General features: G+C 43.3%; 1 protein-coding gene across 1 annotated transcript; it reads right to left on the bottom strand.

The window, feature by feature from the left end:
- Positions 1-412: 412 nt before the first annotated feature.
- Positions 413-9,677, bottom strand: LOC124271075 (von Willebrand factor A domain-containing protein 1-like). Its single transcript, XM_046706145.1, has 7 exons — positions 9,340-9,677; positions 8,017-8,311; positions 6,544-7,116; positions 5,644-5,738; positions 3,128-3,356; positions 2,308-2,400; positions 413-1,378 (listed from the first exon to the last, which is right to left on the bottom strand). The coding sequence occupies exons 1-7, from the start codon at positions 9,577-9,579 to the stop codon at positions 1,305-1,307; spliced, it is 1,599 nt and encodes a 532-aa protein (XP_046562101.1). The 5' UTR covers positions 9,580-9,677; the 3' UTR covers positions 413-1,304.
- Positions 9,678-21,125: the final 11,448 nt, after the last annotated feature.

Genomic DNA, 21,125 nt, shown 5'->3' on the forward strand with positions numbered 1-21,125 from the left:
TAGGTAAGATGATTCATCACAAATGTGCAAAATTTGACTTGGATCTTACGAAAATTGAATTCATGAAAATTATTTATGCTACACTAAATTAACATGTTAGTCTATGGAAATTACGTCAAGTGTCCGAATACTTTTTGCACGATCGTTATATCCGCCAGTTCGTTATACGTGTGTTCGTTATAAACGTAGCTTACTGTACCAAAAAGGACATTTTGTCTGTCTTGAAACTTTACTTCGTAACAACCATAGCTCCTATACGAATTTTGACTGAAGTATACATAAAATGGACGGGGCAAGAAAAGGTTCGTGATATCCGTCAGTTCGTTATAACATAGTTTACTCTTAAAAAACTGGAGCATTGTATTGTTTGTCTTGAAACTTAATTTCGCTAAACCATAGTTCGTTATTCGAATTTTGCAGATTTGCAGTAAGTGGCCGGCTCCAAAAACAATTGGCTATATCGGTTAGTTCGTTATATCCGACAGCTCGTTATAAACGTAGTTTACTCTGCCAAAAATGGTAGTTTTATGGAGTTTGAGGAAGCTAGTTGCCACCAATGACGAGACAGCCGTCAACACAAGTGTGGGAGTTAGGGTCGTAGCAGTCACTTCCGGGACAGGTCTTCGTGTATCTGATGCCCCCCAGGGAACACTGGTAGTACTGGTGTTTGTTACCGGGGACAGGGAAATACAGTTCGTTGTTCCGGATGTGGTCCTCGGTGCAAGGGTACGTGTACCCGCTCGTCGCAGCTCCGGTGGGGGCATAGGTGAATTTGGGCGCGGCTGTTGCTCCAGGGTTCGACCCACAGTTCGGGGTCAGCATTGCTTGACCGACACACGTCTTCGCGCAGTCGTCCCAGACCTCCTGGTTCGGGCAGTCCAGGAGCTGAGGGTTCAGTGTGTCCAGGCATTCGACGAACTTATGGATGTCCAGTGGGTAGCTGTAGAATCGTTGACCGTGGAGGGTCATCTGGGGGCAGGGGTTGTACGAGAGCCCGGGTTCCTCACACGTGATGTGTGCCTGCACCCACACATATGACGTCTGGCAGGACCTCACCCACGCGTGTCCCCATACGTCACATTGTATGTATTTATGGTGGTCCCCAGGGTACTCGAAGTAAGAGGTTGTTGAGGAGATTCTGGGCCGTGCATGGATTCTTGGTGACATTGCCAACATAAGAACAGTCCACTTTGGGAATATCAGCACCGTAGCATGTTCCACATTCAGGGTCAAAGAGGTTGTTAGCTGGACAGTAGGTGACCTGGAACAGGCCATTTGGCAAACACTGGATGTAGCGAGTCAGGTCACCTGGATAGGGGGTACTTCTTTCCGGACACCGCATCTGCAGGCTTGCATGGGTTCTGCACGGTCGGAACACCTGGATGGAGAGAAAGTGAGTGAGTGAGTGAGTGAGTGAGTGAGTGAGTGAGAGAGTGAGTGAGTGACATGATATGATATGACCATTGGTCCACTGTCCAGAGACAAGTAAACATTATGATTGCCTACCGACCGAGACATGATATGAACTGTGAGCAGATAGCCATATGCCTTTAACCTATGTTCCGTAATTTGATGCTACAGCCAAATGTCAAAGATAGGTTGCTGTTTTTCGCCGAACTCAGCAATATTCCAGCAATATATGGCAGCAATCTGTAATTAACCGGGTCTGGACCATACAATCCAGTGATCAACAACATGAGCATTAATCTACGCAATTGGGATACGACGACATGTGTCAACCAAGTCAGCGAGTCTGACCACACGATCCCGTTAGTCGCCTCTTACGACAGGCATGGGTTGCTGAAGATCAAATCTAACCCGACACAGAGAGTTTGATATTGAATTCAACACTTACGTTAGCCTTAAATTAACCACGTGGACTTGCCTGTTTAAACTGAGAAATCCATATTATTAACATTAGACCTAAGTGCTGGCTGCCGTTACCGACATATCACAGGAGATGTTACATCCTGTCACGTTGATTATTTGGCCAAGTTGACCGCTTTCATATTTGTCTAAATTATCATATTTGTCTAAATTATCTGTCTGCAGCTGTAGGTGAACAAATTCATGTTTTAAAATGTATCCATGGTAGAGCTGGATCCTGGCCCAGTTGAAACATAAAATATATCATATCGTGGAGTTTTGGGTAATTACAAACAACAACTAGCATATGTATGGCGTTTATGTATGACACGAACATGGGATTTTAACCAACGATCAGCAAATCCTGGCAGCCGAGGGGACATAACTCTGTAAAGTGAGTTGCGGGCCCCAGTCCACTGAGTGGTTCTTAAGTGTACTCACTGTCACATATGAGAGGTCTGAACTGGATCAGATCTGATTTCGTGCACGGTCTCGGGCTGTGGCTGGGCAGATCCCTACAAATGACCTCGAATCCTGTAAAACATAATCACATACAGTTGAAGATAGGTTCGAATTATCCGAGTCTTCGACAAATTCGGAAATCTCAAGTCAAATACACAGGGCTCACCTACCTGTAACTACCTGGTTGCCGATAAGGGGCGTCAAGGTGACTCTACAACCAAATACACAGGGCTCACCTACCTGTAACTACCTGGTTGCCGATAAGGGGCGTCAAGGTGACTCTACAGCCAATTACACAGGGCTCACCTACCTGTAACTACCTGGTTGCCGATAAGGGGCGTCAAGGTGACTCTACAGCCAAATACACAGCGTACACCTACCTGTAACTACCTGGTTGCAGATAAGGGGCGTCAAGATGACTCTACAGCCAAATACACAGGGTTCACCTACCTGTAACTACCTGGTTGCAGATAAGGGGCGTCAAGATGACTCTACAGCCAAATACACAGCGTACACCTACCTGTAACTACCTGGTTGCAGATAAGGGGCGTCAAGGTGGCTCTCCAACCAAATACACAGGGCTCACCTACCTGTAACTACCTGGTTGCCGATAAGGGGCGTCAAGGTGACTCTACAGCCAATTACACAGGGCTCGACTACCTGTAACTATCTGGTTGCCGATAAGGGGCGTCAAGGTGACTCTACAGCCAATTACACAGGGCTCGACTACCTGTAACTACCTGGTTGCCGATAAGGGGCGTCAAGGTGACTCTACAGCCAAATACACAGGCTCACCTACCTGTAACTACCTTGTTGCCGATAAGGGGCGTCAAGGTAAGGTTGCAGCCGATACTTCGTTGCGAGTCCTTCGCCATGATGTACAGATAATCGGTGTTGGCATCAGGCTTGGCTTGGTAGAAGATGTTCCCATTTCTGTCGATGACCTGGGTGATGAGGTTGTGTGCGGGGCCGGGGTAGAAGTTGTTGACGTCGGCGTAGAGGACGGCCGAACCGCAGGAGACCGTGGACTGAGATGTAAAAGATGCAGTGACGAGTCCGCTTGTGCATATCTATGCGGGGCTTCCATGATAACAGGAGGCTAGTGGTTTAAGTGTGCGCTCGTCACGCCGAAGACTCGGGGACGAGTCTCCACACCGGTATAAAGGGTGAAGTCCATTTCTGGTGTTCCATACTGTGATATTGCTGGATTATTGCTGAAAGCGGCGTAAAACCATATTCCCCCACTCAATGATAACACTGAGTGAGTATTGTTGTACGCTGCTTTCAGTAATATTTCAGCAATATCACATTGGGGGGAGCTATATAAAAAGTGGGCGGGGACACACAAAGTTGGCGGGGATATATATGAAGTGGGCGGGGACACACATAGTGGGCCGGGATATATATAAAGTGGGCAAGGACACACACAGTGAGGCACACAGAGTGGCACACAGAGTGGACGGTGATACATATGAAGTGGGCGAGGATATATACTCTCCCAAAAAAGAAACGCATATAGGAATTTCATCTGCATTTTTATGTTTATTTTGAAACATCTTGTAGGCTTTATGAGCCAATGAAATATAGCGAAATTGCACACTGGAAATGCAGACTTATCCGTCTTTGGCACCAACTCGAGGAAAGTCGGTTTGAGTGTCACATGGAGACGTGTGGTGGCGCTGAAGTCAATACCTCGTGTGACCACCGTGGGCATCCAGAACTGCACGGCATCGCCTTGGCATCGAACGAATAAGTCTCAGAATCTCGTGTTGCCCAATCGCAGCATCGCCTGTAGTGCGATGCGAACTGGGGCTGAGGGTTACGGCGTCGCAAGTCTCAGGGCATCCCACAGATGTTCGATCGGGTTAAAGTCCGGGAATCTCGTGTTGCCCAAGGGGCACATTAATGTTGTGATTCTGGAGGAAGTCTCTAGTGTGATGTGCTGTGTGGGGCCTGGAATTGTCCTGTTGAAACAACTCCCTCTGGCGATCAATGACTGGAATGAGGTGTGGGCGTAGGATTTCGTCACAGTACCGTTGAGCTGTCAGGTTGCCCTGGATCATCACCAAATCACTTCTTCTACGGCAGGTGATTGCCCCCCACATCCTAACACTTCCCCGGCCGAAAGCGTCAGCGAAACGTTCACGTCGACGTCTGTACACCCGTATTCTTCCATCGCGTCGTTCCAATAGAAATCGTGATTCATCACTGAACCAGATTCTACGCCAATTCGGTAGGTTCCAGGCCTGAACGTTGGCGCACCATTGAACCCGATGTCGACGATGTTGTTGTCGAAGCACAGGGCCAAAATAAGGTCTTCTGGCACGTAAACCAGCCTCTCTCAACCTGTTCCTGACAGTCTGTGCAGAAAGCCTCCTCAATCCGGGTATTTGTCGAGCGGTACTGGTCGCCGTAGCTGTTCGATGACGCAGGTGATGTACCCGGATGTAGCGATCCTGTGCCGCTCGAGGTCGCCCACTACGAGGGGCATCTGCTACCGCATTCTGCCGGCGATATCTCTCCCAGAGCCGTGAAATGGTGCTTTGGTGAACATTCATGCGTCGGGCAACTGCACGTTGAGACTGGCCAGCTTCAAGCAAACCAATGGCGATATGACGGTTGGCTTCACTTAGACGTTTGCATTTTAAATACAGTGAATAATCGACAGACAGCGATCAACCTTTTATACCCATCATTGAGACTATCTGATCCCCAACGTTTACGTGCATTTCATGTGACTTGTGTATTCTGTGACACTACACGCCGAAATTGAAAATCATGCTGTAAATACGGATATTTTACGGATGGTGCGTTTTGTTGTGATGTTTCATCACGTTTTAATTCATTGCTACATCAAATTGCTATTTTCATGATGCGTTTCATTTTTGGGAGATATATATCCCATATATCCCATATATCCCATATATATATATATATATATAGTGGACGGCAACACACTCACTTGCGCGGAGATATATATATATAGAGGCTGGACAGAACACACAGTGAGCGTGGATATTCAAAGTGGGTTGGAGGGTCATAACATAATTAGTGGACATGGACACACAACGTGGGCGTTAAAATATTTAGTGGGCGGGGACACACACAAGGAGTGTTGACATCTATAGTGGGCGGGGACACAGAACCTTCACGTTAAAATATTTACGTGGGCGTTGACATCTATATTTGGCGGGGACACACAGGGGGCGTTGACATCTATAGTGGGCGAGGATACAAAAATATGAGGGGATTGACAGATATTTTGCGTCTTGACAAATTTAGTGAGGCGAAATGTTGTAGTGACCACGTGGTTACCTGAATGGTGAGGCCGTTGTTGCCGGTGAAGGGGAAGGCGTATGGAGGACATGTACCGATCGTACATTCTACCGTCGCATTGGCGTACAGTGGAGCTGCAAGACGTTCATCAGATTAGATAATCCCGAATAAATCCTAAATATATTAGTATCGAGATAAGGTGACTACTACTTGCAAAAACAGTATCTCGGATGTAAGAATCGGAAGGGGAACTGAATCCTTCTCTTGGACTGAGTTTTATGTATTTTCTTGACAAAAACGGGTAGGGATTTTCTCCTGTCACAACAAAGGACGGTTCAGTGTGTGAGTGAGCATTTCAATATGGACGCCTCGGCTGAATAGGTGAAGCGCTGCACGTCATTGACATACAAACTGAAGGACCGACCATTTAAATTGACGTTAAGGACCGACCATTTCAAATTGACGTAATTCAAATTGGCGTTAAGGGACGGACCATTTCAACTGACGTTAAGGGACCGATCATTTAAAATTGACGTTAAGGGACCGACCATTTCAACTGACGTTAAGGGACCGATGATTTCAATTTGCCGTTAAGGGACCGATCATTTCAAACTGACGTTAAGGGACCGATCATTTCAAATTGACGTTAAGGGAGGAACCATTTGAAATTGACGTTACCGGACCGACCATTTCACATTGACGTTAACGGACCGACCCTTTCAAATTCTGTGGCGTCCGGGGATTTTATCGTAAAATTATTGGTCCCACAAAAAAAGTAATGATGCTTCAGATTGTTGAAAAAGGAACGATTTTGTCAGCCACTGAAAAATAGACCGTTGCAAGATGTTTTGTCATAAAATATGTGTGGCATTGGTTTTAGTTGAAAAAAACTGGTCGGTCCTTGAAACTAACTTACAAGGATCTCTCTGAGACACTCACCCCTGCAGATGTTGTTCTGTATCTCCTGTTTGAGATTGGCGATGCTGTCATACCCGTTTGCAATATAGGAATGGGTGCAGGATGGGGGAGTGGCCACTCTCCGCAGTTCAGCGGTGTCTATGGCACTCCCCACCCCAACGGTGAACACGGCGATGCCGTTAAGGCGTACATTGTCAGCAGCATGTTCAGTGTTAATGGCGTCGTCGGGCACTCCATCAGTGATGAGGATTGCCACCTTGACGGCGCTGTCCCTACCACCCATTGACCTGGCGAAGACGTCGGTGACGGCGGCGTTGAGAGCCCCAGCGGTGTTGGTGGCACCGCCAGTGTAGACAAGGTTTGAAATGGCAGTGTAGACTTCAATGTTTGAGAAGTACTTGTTGAGACGGAACTGGACATTAACGTTTGAGGCATACGTTATGACGGCAACGTGGGCAGTGCTTGCGCCAATATTGAGTCCATTTACGATTTCCTTTAGGAAGTTCTTGACCCTTGTGAAGTCGTCCTTGCTGAGACTGCTCGAGGTGTCCACGATAAAGGCAATGTCCACCTGTCTGTTCAAAGCCTGACAACCTGGAAACAAAGAGAAGTAAATAAAAACTGTTACAACAATCAGACCACTACTAAAGACTCCACTAATCAGTAGACGTAGTAGCAGCAGTAGTAGTAGTGGTGGTGGTGGTGGTGGTACTAATAGTAGTGGCAGTAGTAGTAGTGGTAGTCGTAGTAGTGGTAGAAGTAGTAGTAGTGAGTAGTAGTAGTAGTGGTGGTGGTGGTGGTGGTAGTAGTAGTGGCAATATTAGTAGTGGTAGTCGTAGTAGTGGTAGAAGTAGTAGTGGGAGTAGTAGTAGTAGTGGTGGTGGTGGTGGTGGTAGTAGGAATAGTAGTAGAGGTAGTAGTAGTAGTAATAGTGGTAGTAGTAGTAGTAGTAATGGGAGTAGTAGTAGTAGTGGTGGTGGTGGTGGTGGTGGTGGTAGTAGTAGTAATGTAGTAGAGGTAGTAGTAGTAGTAGTAGTAGCAGTAATAGTGGTAGTAGTGGTAGTAGTAGTGAGTGAGTGAGTTTAGTTTTACGTCGCACTCAGCAATATTCCAGCTATATGGCGGAGGTCTGTAAATAATCGACTCTGGACTAGAGTGATCCAGTGATCAACATCTTGAGCATCGATCTGCGCAATTGGGAACCGATGACATGTGTCAACCAAGCCGGCGAGCCTGACCACCCGATCCCGTTCGTCGCCTCTTACGACAAGCATGGGTTACTGAAGGTTCATTCTAACCCGGACCTTCACGGTTCCCATTTCTGGTGTCCGCGGTGTTGCTGGAATGTTGCTAAAAAGCGGCGTAAAACTACACTAACTCACTAACTCACTCACATACTCAGTGACGGGGTATTAGCACTATAGTCAGTGACTGCATGCGCCTTGATTCTAGTTTTTACCGGTACAAGCGGGGAGAAGAAGAGTTAGCACGGACCTAGTTCCATCTCGTTGACTATCGCCGTGAAGTTGTAAGCGCTGCTCCCTCCGCTCTGATACTTGTCCTTCCAGAAAACGGCCTGCTCCTCCACCTTCAGAGGAATGGTCACCCCTGGGTGGCTGGTTTGTAGCGTGAGGTAGAGAGCGGCGGCCAGTCCGGAGTAGAGGGGCTTTCGGAGGTCTGACCACTGGACTGTCCTCCAGTTTATGTTCAGGGCGTTCTGTATGATTGTGTACAGAGGCTGCAACTCGGGCTGGTTGCCCTGGGTCTGAGCGAGCATACTGGAGCTCACCTGCAATGGGAATACATAGCAGCGGGTAGGATTATTGTGAAGCACACGACAAAGGCAACGACCAATATTGTTTTTTAATGTACATCCATCCAGTAATTAACATTGACCACATTTTTCAATATCTGGTGCTGTCTTTTTAACACGATGACTTAAACTGAATGTGTATAGAGACATTTTCAAGTAGGTAGCATATGGTGTGGAACTGGGGTTGGTGTCTTCGGTTTCCTGTACTCGGAAAAGGAATTGGATAACCTTGTCAAAATTTGTGATTTTACTGCACCTTTAAGACTATAAAGTGCATATAATTGCTTCCGATCCGCATGATGGAATCCCTACATGGTACTTGCTCTGGGAAATATTCCTCGTTTACCACTCTGATTGGTTAATGATATTTCCCTTCGTTAAAGGTAAAGACATAAAACAGATCTCTGGAATTTCTAATTCAAAGGCACCACTGAGTGTATTTTTACGTCGCTTTCAACGCCATTCAGGCAATATCACAGCAAACATTCAACCCTGAAGTTCCGGTTAGAATTGGTTTTCAGCAACCCATGCTTGTCGTAAGACTAACAGGATCGGGTAGTCAGCCTCGCTGACTTGGCTGACACATGTCACCGTTTCCTAGTTGCGTAGATCGATGCTCGAGATGTGAATATCTGGATTGATTGGTCCAGACCCTAGTATTTTAAGACCGCCGCCATATTGTTTGAATATTGCTTAGTGCGATGAATCACAACAAACAAAAATACAAAAAACATATTCACAAAGTTGCAACCAACATTTCCAACATCTTTGTCAAGACCGTTGATGTCATTTCCCATCGCAATATGGCTGCAATATTGCTGACGTGACGTGTGTTTTTTTTAAAAATACTCTGCCAAAGGACGATAGGGTAGCCCAGTGGTTAAAGCGTCCGCTAGTCACGCCGAAGACCCGGGTACAGTTGCCCATCCCTGATGTCCAAACCCCGTGATATTGCTGGAATATTGCTAACAGCGGTGTAAAATCACACTCACTCACTCACTCACCTGCCAGATTCCACCACTGTTATTTGGGTCACTGTATGTTTTCGGCGAGGACCCATCCCTCGTCTCCACGTACGCCAGGCGGCGGAGAAACAATTTGTCCTGGGGGAAGATGCAGTTGGTTCGAATGATGTCCACCACCGTCGTCACTACATCTGGGCCGGTGGCACCAGCGTGTTCAACGACGTTGACGCTCAAACATCCTGGAACGACCAGGAGCAGCGACAGGAACAACGCGAACATCGTTTATGTTGGTTGTTATATTGCCGACGTCTAACGACAGCACCTTCTACAGCTAGTGATCTGAGCGGAGTCTTCCCCAACTCTGCCGCCGATGGCGTCGTTATCGAGATTTAAAGCTCTCAAGCAGGAAGCAGATTTGTGACCACAGTCGGCTATTCAGCATCAGGGCCTATTGGGATTTTGGCAATACCCTGGTCGAGTATCAATATTATTGGATACGTCTTCGCGTGAGCATACAGATTGTTAAAGGTCAGGTCATCCATATCAGAAGAATTTTATCGTGAGTCTTCCTAGTGACAGCAATACGTAGTTTTCAGTATCTGTGAATGACTAGTGTTCAGTCCACTTGTAGTGTTCTTCCTCATATCACAACCGGGGCACCAGAGTGTGAGAGTGAGTTTGAGAGGTGTGTTTGTGCGTGTGTGCGCTTGCGTTCGTGTTTGACAGCTAAGGTATAATTCATAGGGCAGACCGGTTGGTCATTCGTCCAAACCGAACCGATGTCATAGAAGAACCTTCGACTTATATGGGGATGCGGGTAGGGGTAAGGTGTACGAATGAGTGTTCCAATTATATTACAGCGTTTCAGCCCAACCTAAAGTGAGTGAGTGAGTGAGTTTAGTTTTACGACGCTTTTAGCAATATTCCAGCTTTATCACGGCGGGGGACACCAGAAATGGGCTTCACATATTGTACCCATGTGGGGAATCGACCTAAAGTGATGCAAGCGTCAGTTTTCCTGAGGTGAAACCCATGAGTGAGTGAGTTTAGTTTTACGCCGCTTTTAGCAATATTCCCGCAATATCACGGCGGGGGACACCAGAAATGGGCTTCACATATTGTATCGATGTGGGGAATCGAACTCGGGTTTACAGCGTGACTAGCGAACGCCTTAACTACTAGGCTATACCCCACCGCCCCATGAATCCCACGAGCACGGGAAACAGTAAAGTAAAGAGGGCGAACCGGGGTTTCGAACCCACAACCACAGGTGTCTAGAGTGCCGAGCGCACGCAAATCTACACAACTTATTGCGGCGACTTAAGGACAGGGCAGTGTGCGCAATAATTTCCAAAGTTTGATAGTGGGTCGGACGAAATAATTCACTAGCCCGAAATTTGAATGTAGAAACTAAGCAAAGATTACAAAAAATATATGAGAATAAGATATTGTTGGCATGACACGGGTTTCATTATCATGAAGCTGCAATATGATGAACATTTTTATCAGACCATACTCTTGCATGATTTAAATATGTAACTTAATAAGTTGGAGAGAGTGACATATTTACAAAATGCCCCCATGAATATTCACTAGCCAGTCGGGCCAGTGACTGTGGAGATTTACTGGCCCGACTGGATATTTACTTGCCACGGGCTAGCGGGCCAGTGGCTATTTCGCACACTGCGACAGGGCCACCCGTGCCCCCCTCCCAAGGGGAAGACTCGGATGTCAGAACAAAAATGATGTTCTATTGATATTAACCATCCTATACTGAACAGCAAGAAAACGCAAGTCGGGCTTTTTGTCAAGTTTTTTAATAGAAGACAATTAAAATTACGTTTAATCATTTATTCTATAGAAAGCTAAAAGTTGCTGTTGACATTGAATTGCAATAAGTTCAAATTGATCACAGTCCGTCAAATGGAGATACCCCCGAACGCGAAAAGTGACAGTCTCTATAGTAGCGCGTACAGCCACCTTGAGCTTGCACACAGGCCGTGCAACGTGGCCTCATTGAGTTCACTAGAGTCTCAAAGGATGCATGAGGCAAGTTGTTCCGCTCAAACACCAATTTCTATTCCAATTGTGCAAGTGTGAGTGGCTGTCTACTTGCAGCAATCCCCCGTCCAATTTCGTCCCAGAATGTTCAATGGGAGCCATATCCGGGGAAAGAGACGGCCATGGAAAAACGTTAATGTTGGATATTTATTTCCGGTACTGAAAGGCCACAGGCCTGTAGTACAACACATTTATAAATCAATATTTACACGCACATGTAATATACATGAAGAAGAGAAATTAATCAACTGTAGGTGAGATTGTGTTCTGAGATATATTTTGTCCTAAACAACATGGCATAGTAAGCAAAGTTTTGAAGTATAGTATGTTTTTTTGTGATTTAACAATGCTGAAAATTTATAAAGGTTTGGATGGGCACAATAATATTTCTTAAACAACATTCTCAGGGAATTATAAGCAGGGCAAATTAAAAGAAAATGATATTCATCTTCTATTTGGTTAAGATCACATAGTTTGCAAGTTCTATTTTCTTTTTTGACATTTTTAAATCTTCCACTTTCGATAAATAAATCATGTGAAGAACATCTTAATCTGCTTAACGCTATCCTATACTTTTTTACGTTTAGACATGAAAGATAAATTTCGGCGTCAAAAGTACATTTTAACATCTTATAATACAAACATTTACTGGAAAGTGATAACTTTTCAAACCATTCTTGTAAATAGATATCTTTTAATCTGCGTGTTAGTTCTAAAAGAAACTTACCCTCAGAATCAGCATACTGATCGTTCCATACAAAACCAAACCCTTTCGAAAATAGAAAGTTTCTAACAGAAGAAACCCAATTTGTGTGTCCATTTTTATCGAATAGCATCATCATATTGTAACATTTCTTTGGTAGCCTATAAGAAGGCATCTCCAGTAATTTTAACCAGTATTTTATCACTCTGATACTTGAAAACAAGTGCATCGGGTATTTACCACATACTCCATACACCATTGTATTCATCGTATTGGATTTAACACCAAGAAATCTTTTACATGCTTTCAATTGAACTCTTTCGATATCATTGTAATAATTCAAACCCCATATTTCGGCTCCATACAATAAAATTGGCTTTATTTTGGCATCGAATATGTTAAAGTATGAACTTATACCTATGTCTCCAAGTACATTTAATTGTTTAAAGATACCTATCATAACCTTCTGTGCTTGCAAACAAGCGTAATTAGCATGTGCTGTCCAAGATAAACAATTACTGAAGAACATTCCCAAATATTTGTACGAACTGGTGCATTCTAATTCTTTACCTTTATACAACCATTTCTCGTTTTTGATAAACGTCCCCCTTTTTAAAAGCTACTACTTTAGTTTTATTTCTATTTACAGTTAATTTGTATGTGTCACAATAACTCTCAAGTTCTTGTATAAATCTTTGTAAACCTGCAACAGTGCTTGAGAATAGCACGATATCGCCTGCAAAGAGCAGAAGAAAAATATGTACTAGGTCAGGGTGTAACTGTATTCCATACTCACAATTGCTTTCAATTTGGGTTGCTAATTCATTTATGAAAAATGAGAATAAAAATGGGCTAAGTATACAGCCTTGTCTTACCCCGAGTTGTAGTTCAAAAGAATCTGAGAATTCATTGTTATTCTTAAGACAAGCTTTAACGTTTTCATACATATTCTGAATCACTTTTTTCATTTTAGGACTTAGACCATGGGTATTAAAAATAAACCATAGCTTTTGTCTGTCAACTGAATCAAATGCTTTTTCGAAATCAACGAAGAGTGTATAGAGTTTACCATCTTTGGTGTTGAGATATCTCTGTATAATACTTTGTAATATAAACATATTGTCAGTAGCCGTATATCCATGTCTAAATCCTGCCTGGGATTCATTTATTTTATTCAATGCCTCTCCCCAAGTTACTAATCTTCTGTTAATGATAGAAGTGAAAACCTTGCTAAAAATGCTTAAAAGATTAATGCCCCTGTAATTATTTGGATTATCAATACTGCCTTGTTTATGAAGCGGGACAATAATACCGATTGTCCAACTAGTTGGAAATATACCATTTTATAATATTATATTGAATAATAATTCTAAATATGGTGCTAAAATACCAGACGAATTCTTAATTAGCTTAATGTTGTTCTGAGCCATATAATCCATCGACATCCTTGCTGTCTGAGGGCTTTAAACGTCGCTGGCGTTGTTGACGTGCCAAAACTGGCTCCACATATGGCCTTCGGCAGCGGATTCCAGCAGCCCGAAGACGACGTCTAATCGTATCGCTTGGCACTGCTCCCCTTGACCCAAGAACTAAGGCTGCTGTTACTGTTGCTGCTTGAGTTCGGTTCCTTAGATGAGTGGCCCGGATGAACCGATCTTGCGCATGAGTTGTAACTCGTTGCCGTCTAGTACGGGGACGATCAGCAGCAACCCCGGTTTGCTGATGACGTTGAGCAAGTCGTGTAATGGTGGTAGAATGACAGCCCAATTGTCTAGCTACAGCGGTTGCAGAGAATCCTCCGTGCAACTTTCCAATGGTCATTCCCCGCTGCTGAGTCGTTAGTCTAGGCATCGTTTGTGTAGCGCGTTCACCTCCCAGCGTCAATACTGAACTGATTTTTGGACACAAACCTTTATGAAGGAAACCTCAGAGTGAAATGCATGCTTTTCATCCCGAGCCATCGATGCACGTGCTAAAATTATGGTTTTGCTGCACTGTTGGTGTGTTTGTGCGAATGGTTCGTATGGACGTCAAATTGCATGACATCATCTCATCTGGGATCATTACGTCACTTTACCATGACCGTTCCATAAACATGAACGCTTACCTTCATGAGATTTCATATTTTCGAAACTTGCGTTTCTTTTGCTGTTCAGTATATTTCAAAGGTAAACGGTTACTTTCAAATACAGTGATCATACCTGGTGAAGAAGTATCCTGAAGATAGAACAATTCAAAAGAATAAGTTCTGCGGGTTAAGAAGAAGCATTTCGCCAAAGTTTCTATTATGGTGCCAACTTTTTCACAGTAAGCAAAGCATCCTCTATGTAAATGGTATATATGTCTGCAGCAGATGCTGACGGAAAATGGTCGGATAAACGAAAAACCATGAGTGTTGTTTCTTTGCTGTATAGGGCCGCTCTCAGCAATATTCCAGCTACATGGCGGCGGTCTGTAAATAATCGAGTCTGGACCAGACAATCCAGTGATCAGCATCATGAGCGTTTATTTGGATATGATAACAAGTGTCAACCAAGTTCTTGCGACCAGTATGGGTTGCTAAGACGGTGTATTCCCATACTGCCTACAGTTTCAAACTGCCTACAGGTTAAAACAACATGATACGGTCCAGTGACCAGGAAGTGAAGTTAATGGGAATACACTTATCTGACCTGTTCTACCCCTGCTAAAATGAACTTGACCAGGTAGTTGGTTAATGAACTGACCTGTTCTATGGTGTCTTCCCACTCTGCCAACAGAAGTTAAAAAAATTACAAGTGTTGGTTGGTAAGACATGTTTATTCATTCTGAGAATTCTCAGTCTTTACATGGAGACATGGATATATCATGAAAAATTGATGTTTTACAGTCTTTCAGTGGTTTTACAGTCTTTTACTGGTTTCACAATTACACACAACTCACAATCACTTAGCCAACTTGATGAGATGTCCAGCAGCATCAACGTACTGAAGATGCGTTTTTCGGATGGATGCAGTTGGTTCCCCTTCTGATTTATTAGGAGTTTAATTAACAGAGAAGATGAAATCTTCTCAAAAATTTAGTCCTTACCATGTTTTTAGACATAAAAATCTGACAAAGACAGGCAAAGCCTGTAACAACATGTTTAAAACAAGCCTACCCTAATTGATTAAATAGAATTTAGCTATTCCTGCTTTGGAGATTGCAATATAAACATGTAAACGGCTTCCCAGAACAAAATAAAACAATATTATTGTACATATCTTGTAATCTTTATTGAATGATAATACTCAAACAATACTATACATGGAAGTAGAAGCACAGAGCATGTATCATTATGGTACCATCATTACTAATATAATCCCTATAATTATCCCTTACTCCAAACCACGCACCCCTTCTTCATTGATAATTGGGCTGTTCCATTATTCTACAGGGCAAAAAAATCATTTCCCACGCTGCCTACAATATTTGTGTTGGCAGTTTGGGATGTAGGCAGTTTGGAACTGTAGGCAGTATGGGACCTAACCCTAAAGACCAATTCCAACCCGGATCTTAACGGGTCGAATGAGTGAGTGGGATTTGGGGTTAGTGAGAATGATGGTTTTACTCCGACTTTAGAATAGTCAACCAATATCAAGGCAAGCATGAGCTTCACTTCCCATTCATCTGGAGAACTGAACCCGGGTCTTCGGCGTGACGACCGAACCTCACTCGGCTCATAAGTACTTGATTATATAACATTGAACATCAACATGATACTTCGCTGATACTGTGTTTTAACATCATCTGTGATAAGAGACAATGTGTGCCTGTCTCGGAGAGCGACAAGGAAGCACTTGACATTAAAGTGTCAGAGTCGGGGTTATCTGAGCAGCCAACAAGCCTGGGAAACTGCAGTCAGCGGTTGTCCTATATCCTGTTGAGATACCGACGGGTACTCAATACTCGATAAATTCTGACAACAGCACTCACAGCGTCACGTGTACGCATTATAGCCCAGATGGTCTTAACACGCGGTTTGAGCCTCCACTGACAAAGTGCAATTCTGGTTTCTTTGTGGCGGTGTGGTGGAGATAAATGGGTTAAAAGTCGTGTTCGTGTGCGTGTGTGTGTGCGTGCGTGCGTGTGCACTTTTGATACAAGGCCACAGTCCCACATAGATACCTAAGTTTGACACAGACCAGTCCTTGTTTGCACCCCTATACCATTTTGCGTACTAACATGTGCCATCTGTTAACATCTTTATCCTGTTAAGGATCCTTTTATATAGTACTAGGGTTGGGTCTATATACCTATATGTCCTTCTAACGCTGTTTCTAAGCGTGACACGCCCCTGTGAGTGAAACATCCGGGGATGATCGAATTATCGCCCCTTTGTGTGCTGGGGGGGTTGGGGGTGGGGTGTGGAGGGATGTATAATTTGCAGACGCTCTGTCCATAACACCACGGAGGCGGTCGCCTTTTTATAGCAGATGTGTACAATGAGTGAAGAGTGAGTGAGTTTAGTTTTACGTCGCACTCAGCAATATTCCAATCTAGTTATCAACTGCATGAGCATCGATCTCCGCAATTGGGAATCGATGACATGGGTCAGCGAAGTCAGCGAGGGTTCCTGAAGATCAATTCTAACCCGAACCGTCACGGGTACAATGAGTGAAGACCATTATATATGTGCTGTATTTGTTAAATTTCGGAAATATGACAAATACCAAACTCACGCAAAAAATGCATTGACCATTCCGTCTGACAGATATCGAGGAGACTAGTTGGTTTCAAGTCCACCAGCGCTATGACAATATTCATATTTTTTTCCATCCGATGTGCACTTTGTGATCGAGCCTTTCTTTCCACATCTAGGTCATACGCCGTGTTATGAGTGAGTGAGTGAATGAGTTTGGTTTTACGTCGCTTTTATCAATATTCCAACAATATCAAATTGACTTCACATATTGTACCCATGAGGTGAATCGATCCCGGGTCTTCGGCGTGATGAGCGAACGCTTTAACCACTGGGCTACCCCACTGACCCCTGCCATGATGTAACACAAATACCGGTTTAAGTTGCGTTCAACCAAACGCACTCGTTGGGATTTCGGGGGCTTCTGTGGTCGCTGTTGGCGATTAAAAAGGTCACCACATGAAGAGTAACCAGCGTCAAAGCTCTTCACAGCGAAAGCCCCCGTTCGCGGAGCCCTCAATACCACGCCGATGTGTTTGTAGTGATTGAGGTAGTGTGTATGATTTGAGCCTGATTTTGTTTGTTTTTGGCAACATTCCATTAACACCACGAGATAACAGAAACCATCCTCGATAATCTCTAGGGTATACGTTACGATCACTCTCCACTATACCCTGGATGCATCCAATTCATACCAGCAATCATAATAATAGTCACTCGAGAGAAATCTAAACATATTCTACATAATGGCTGTACACAGATCGTACAAGAAAATAGCCTTCATTCTGAATCCAGAGAACGTATGGAACCAAAAAGGAAAAAAAAAAGTATTTCTTCCAATACACTTTCTTTGAAAAGTGTTCGCTTTGCTGCAATATTATTCAGACACAATTTAACAAATGCTGGAGATGTCGAGGTCCATATAAACAGGCCGTCCGGGGAAATGATTGGGAATATGTCCCATTTGGAAACATGTGTGACAATTTGTTCAAATAAGAGACTAGTCTTGTACGACATACTTTGTGGTCGACCGTAAGAATCCCAATCATGAGCGTCGATCTAAGCAAATGGGATACGATGGCATGTGTCAACCAAGTCACCCGATCCCGTTAGTCGCCTCTTACGACAAGCATGGGTTGCTGAAGGCCAATTCTAACCCAGATATTCACGGGTCTTAAAACAGTTATCAGAGCACGTGTGGTTTAATTAGCGGCTACTTAAGTCTTAACTTGGACGACATACACATTATTAAAGGTCACATGCAACGTAAAATACAACTTTGCAGATTCTGATACCTTTCGGTATGGTTTCGGTATGGACTTACCGAAACAAATCATCAAAAATGCAAATTCAACTTATAAAGTTGAAAAATTACGCGATGAAAAAAAACGCGCGAAATCGGAGTTCAAACGATTCACTAATTTTCCCCCGACTTTTCGGGGGGAAACTGGTTTCAACAGCTGGGCTGCGCTCATAGCACGTGTTCAGTGAAATATTTTCGCCTAACTTGGAAGCGGGTTGTCCGGTGAATACTCGGTGAAGGCTTTGGTTTGAGCTATTTTCCTAATGTTTTGTTGATTTCTCACAGGCGCGAGCTTTTTATATATTATGACAGTAAATAAACTGTTTATATAATTTCATTTGTCTATTTCACCACACGTTCTTCTTACCGAGTCACTTTCTCAGTTCGATGCTTAAAAGCAATGTCATTATTTAGCGTTGACAGAATTTCTAACTGTGATATAGATATGTCGTTGTCACAGACAAAACTCAATGTCTTGTTTTATTGACACTGTGTGTCTGCCTGCCTGTCTGCTAATGACAATATTCAATACACAACTGCGATCACTGACCACATGCAATTTGAACTTAACACCAATCAGGCTATACACCATAAACAAAACGCATTGATTTATGGCCCGAGTTCGGTCTCTGTCACATTATGTAATTACACAGACAGACAGGTGTGATACTTGAACACATGACATGTTATGATGTCTGTTGAATGCAAAATGTTATACACAAAAAATGAGCATGTATTTACAAAACCCAACATCTCTATATATACACACACAATGAGCCGTGAAGGCATCTGCAAATGAACCAGCCGTTACACTTGAGTGCACACCCACCCGCTCTGACTGGGTTCGGTATCCCGGCTGCTTCGTTTCTTGGGAAGTAAACCCAAGTACACAATATTGCACTTTTGATTTGCGATTGTACGCTTATAATTTTGTTTATATGTTTTTTCATAACCAGCAATGTATATTATATGTCATGAATAAGTGATAACTGTGTTTTAATTATGTTTGTTTTTTGGTTGCATGAGACCTTTAAAGATACCGTTAATATAACAATACTGCCACAAGGACATAAGATTACTTAATTTGGTTACATAGTCACACTGACTTTCGAACTGTGAAATGAAACTCAAGATTACAGTTTCCCAAGGTTGACGCATTGTCGCTGTGTTGGGGCATGCGCTGTTATCTCAAAAACTCGGGCGCTCAATCGCTTCATCTCAACTTCCGAGAAGTGTGCTGATTACGAGGCAGTATATTTTTATCCCAGAACGCCGACGGGTAGATAATGTTTGATATTGAATTAGTCATTCTTGATAGCACGTAGGTCGCCATCATCCGACTGTCTTGAAATGAAAGGATCGTGGGTACAGAAGCTCACCTGCAATTTTAGTGATACAAGGTTTGAAGTGCGAGGGTGCGAAAAAGCAATTTTTACAATAGAATAAAAAAAAAAACATTCCAAATTCATAAGAAATTATACAATTGTGACTGTATCATGAGCATATATTTGTTTCAACGGTATTACTGCTGTGTGATCTTGTTTGTGAATAAATCAAGTCTGGACCAGGCAATCCTGTGATTGTCACCATGTGATACCATGACAGAACATGTGTTTAACTTTATGAATCATTACAAAATAGTGATGATACCAGGTGTTCACAAATAGGTGAACGTATCCTGCCCCACCGGTGTCTACCTTCACAGGTGTCGCCAGTAACATGGGTGGATACAGCTTTTTGAGAAGGGGTGAGGTGTGCACACTCTTAAGAAAGTGTCAAAGGTCATTTAATAAACTTTCAGGACACCCCCCCCCACCCCTCTGGATCTGCCAATACGTTATAAACATATTCAAAGTCTAGTCAATTGTTCACCTGAATAATTCAGAACATATGCTACAAATCAAAATAGGGACTTGCTATCATTCAAACTTTAAGGGTTTTGCTGTTGAAGATATTTTGAACATCTTCAGTTTGTGTGATTCCTTCTCAGTGAGTGAGTGAGTTTAGTTTTACGCCGCACTCAGCAATATTTCAGCTATATGGCGTCAGTCTGTATATAATCGAGTCTGGACCAGACAATCCAGTGATCAACAGTATGAGCATCGATCTGCGTAATTGGGAACCGATGACATGTGTCAACCAAGTCAGCAGCCTGACCACCCGATCCCGTTAGTCGCCTCTTACGACAAGCATAGTCGCACCAGAAATGGGATTCACACATTGCACCCATGTGGGGAATCAAACCCGGGGTCTTTGACATGATGAGCGAACACTTTAACCACTAGGCTACCCCACCAGCCCTAATGCTTTAGTACAAACAGATCCTTGGATATGTATTCTAGTTTCTGTGATTCAAAGGCACATAAAACAAGAACTGGTGGGGTGGGGTGGTATCCATGGGAATGCAGTATGGCATCTGCGTGGCTGGCACTTTAACACTGACATTCGTTCTGACTAGTACAAGCAGCCACAGACACACATTCATTCATATGGTTAGAGACCTGAAATACTTAAATGTGACCAAACTTTACCTCATATATTACCTGTCTGACAATCACAATGACTATAGTTTTACAAGACTTTTTAACATTCCAGCATTATTGCTGAAGGAATACCAGAAATGGAACTTCACTCAGTCTAAACCCCTGAGGATTCAAATTTGAAATGAGCAGCAAACCCTCTAACCAGTTAGAGTTAATCTATCAGCACTCATAGCTACGAATGCTGTCACAAAATTACTAGATACGCCATTTGCTTCTAAATTTGACACTTTCAGGGTACCAAAAAAAATCAAGAAATACTCTAATCTCTTGATTAGGCAACAGGCAATATATAACAGAAGCCATTAGTACATTCATGTTCAAATTTTGATATATTATGATATTCATATCTCATAACAACATAGAAATCAGAGTGATATTGAAACATCTGTCCCAAGCAACATCTGATCAATAATGACTGGAGCATATTCATAAATCAATGTAGGACAATGTTGCATTCTGTGCCTGACTGTTACTCACAGTTCATGTTGTCTTGCACTGTTATTCAATGTCTGCCTGGTTGATAAATACCTCGGAATAAGTGTGAGAGTGGTTTTA

This window comes from Haliotis rubra, unplaced genomic scaffold (genome assembly GCF_003918875.1).
Source record: "Haliotis rubra isolate DU_JTF1 unplaced genomic scaffold, ASM391887v1 Scf157, whole genome shotgun sequence".
NCBI classification, from domain to species: domain Eukaryota; kingdom Metazoa; phylum Mollusca; class Gastropoda; order Lepetellida; family Haliotidae; genus Haliotis; species Haliotis rubra.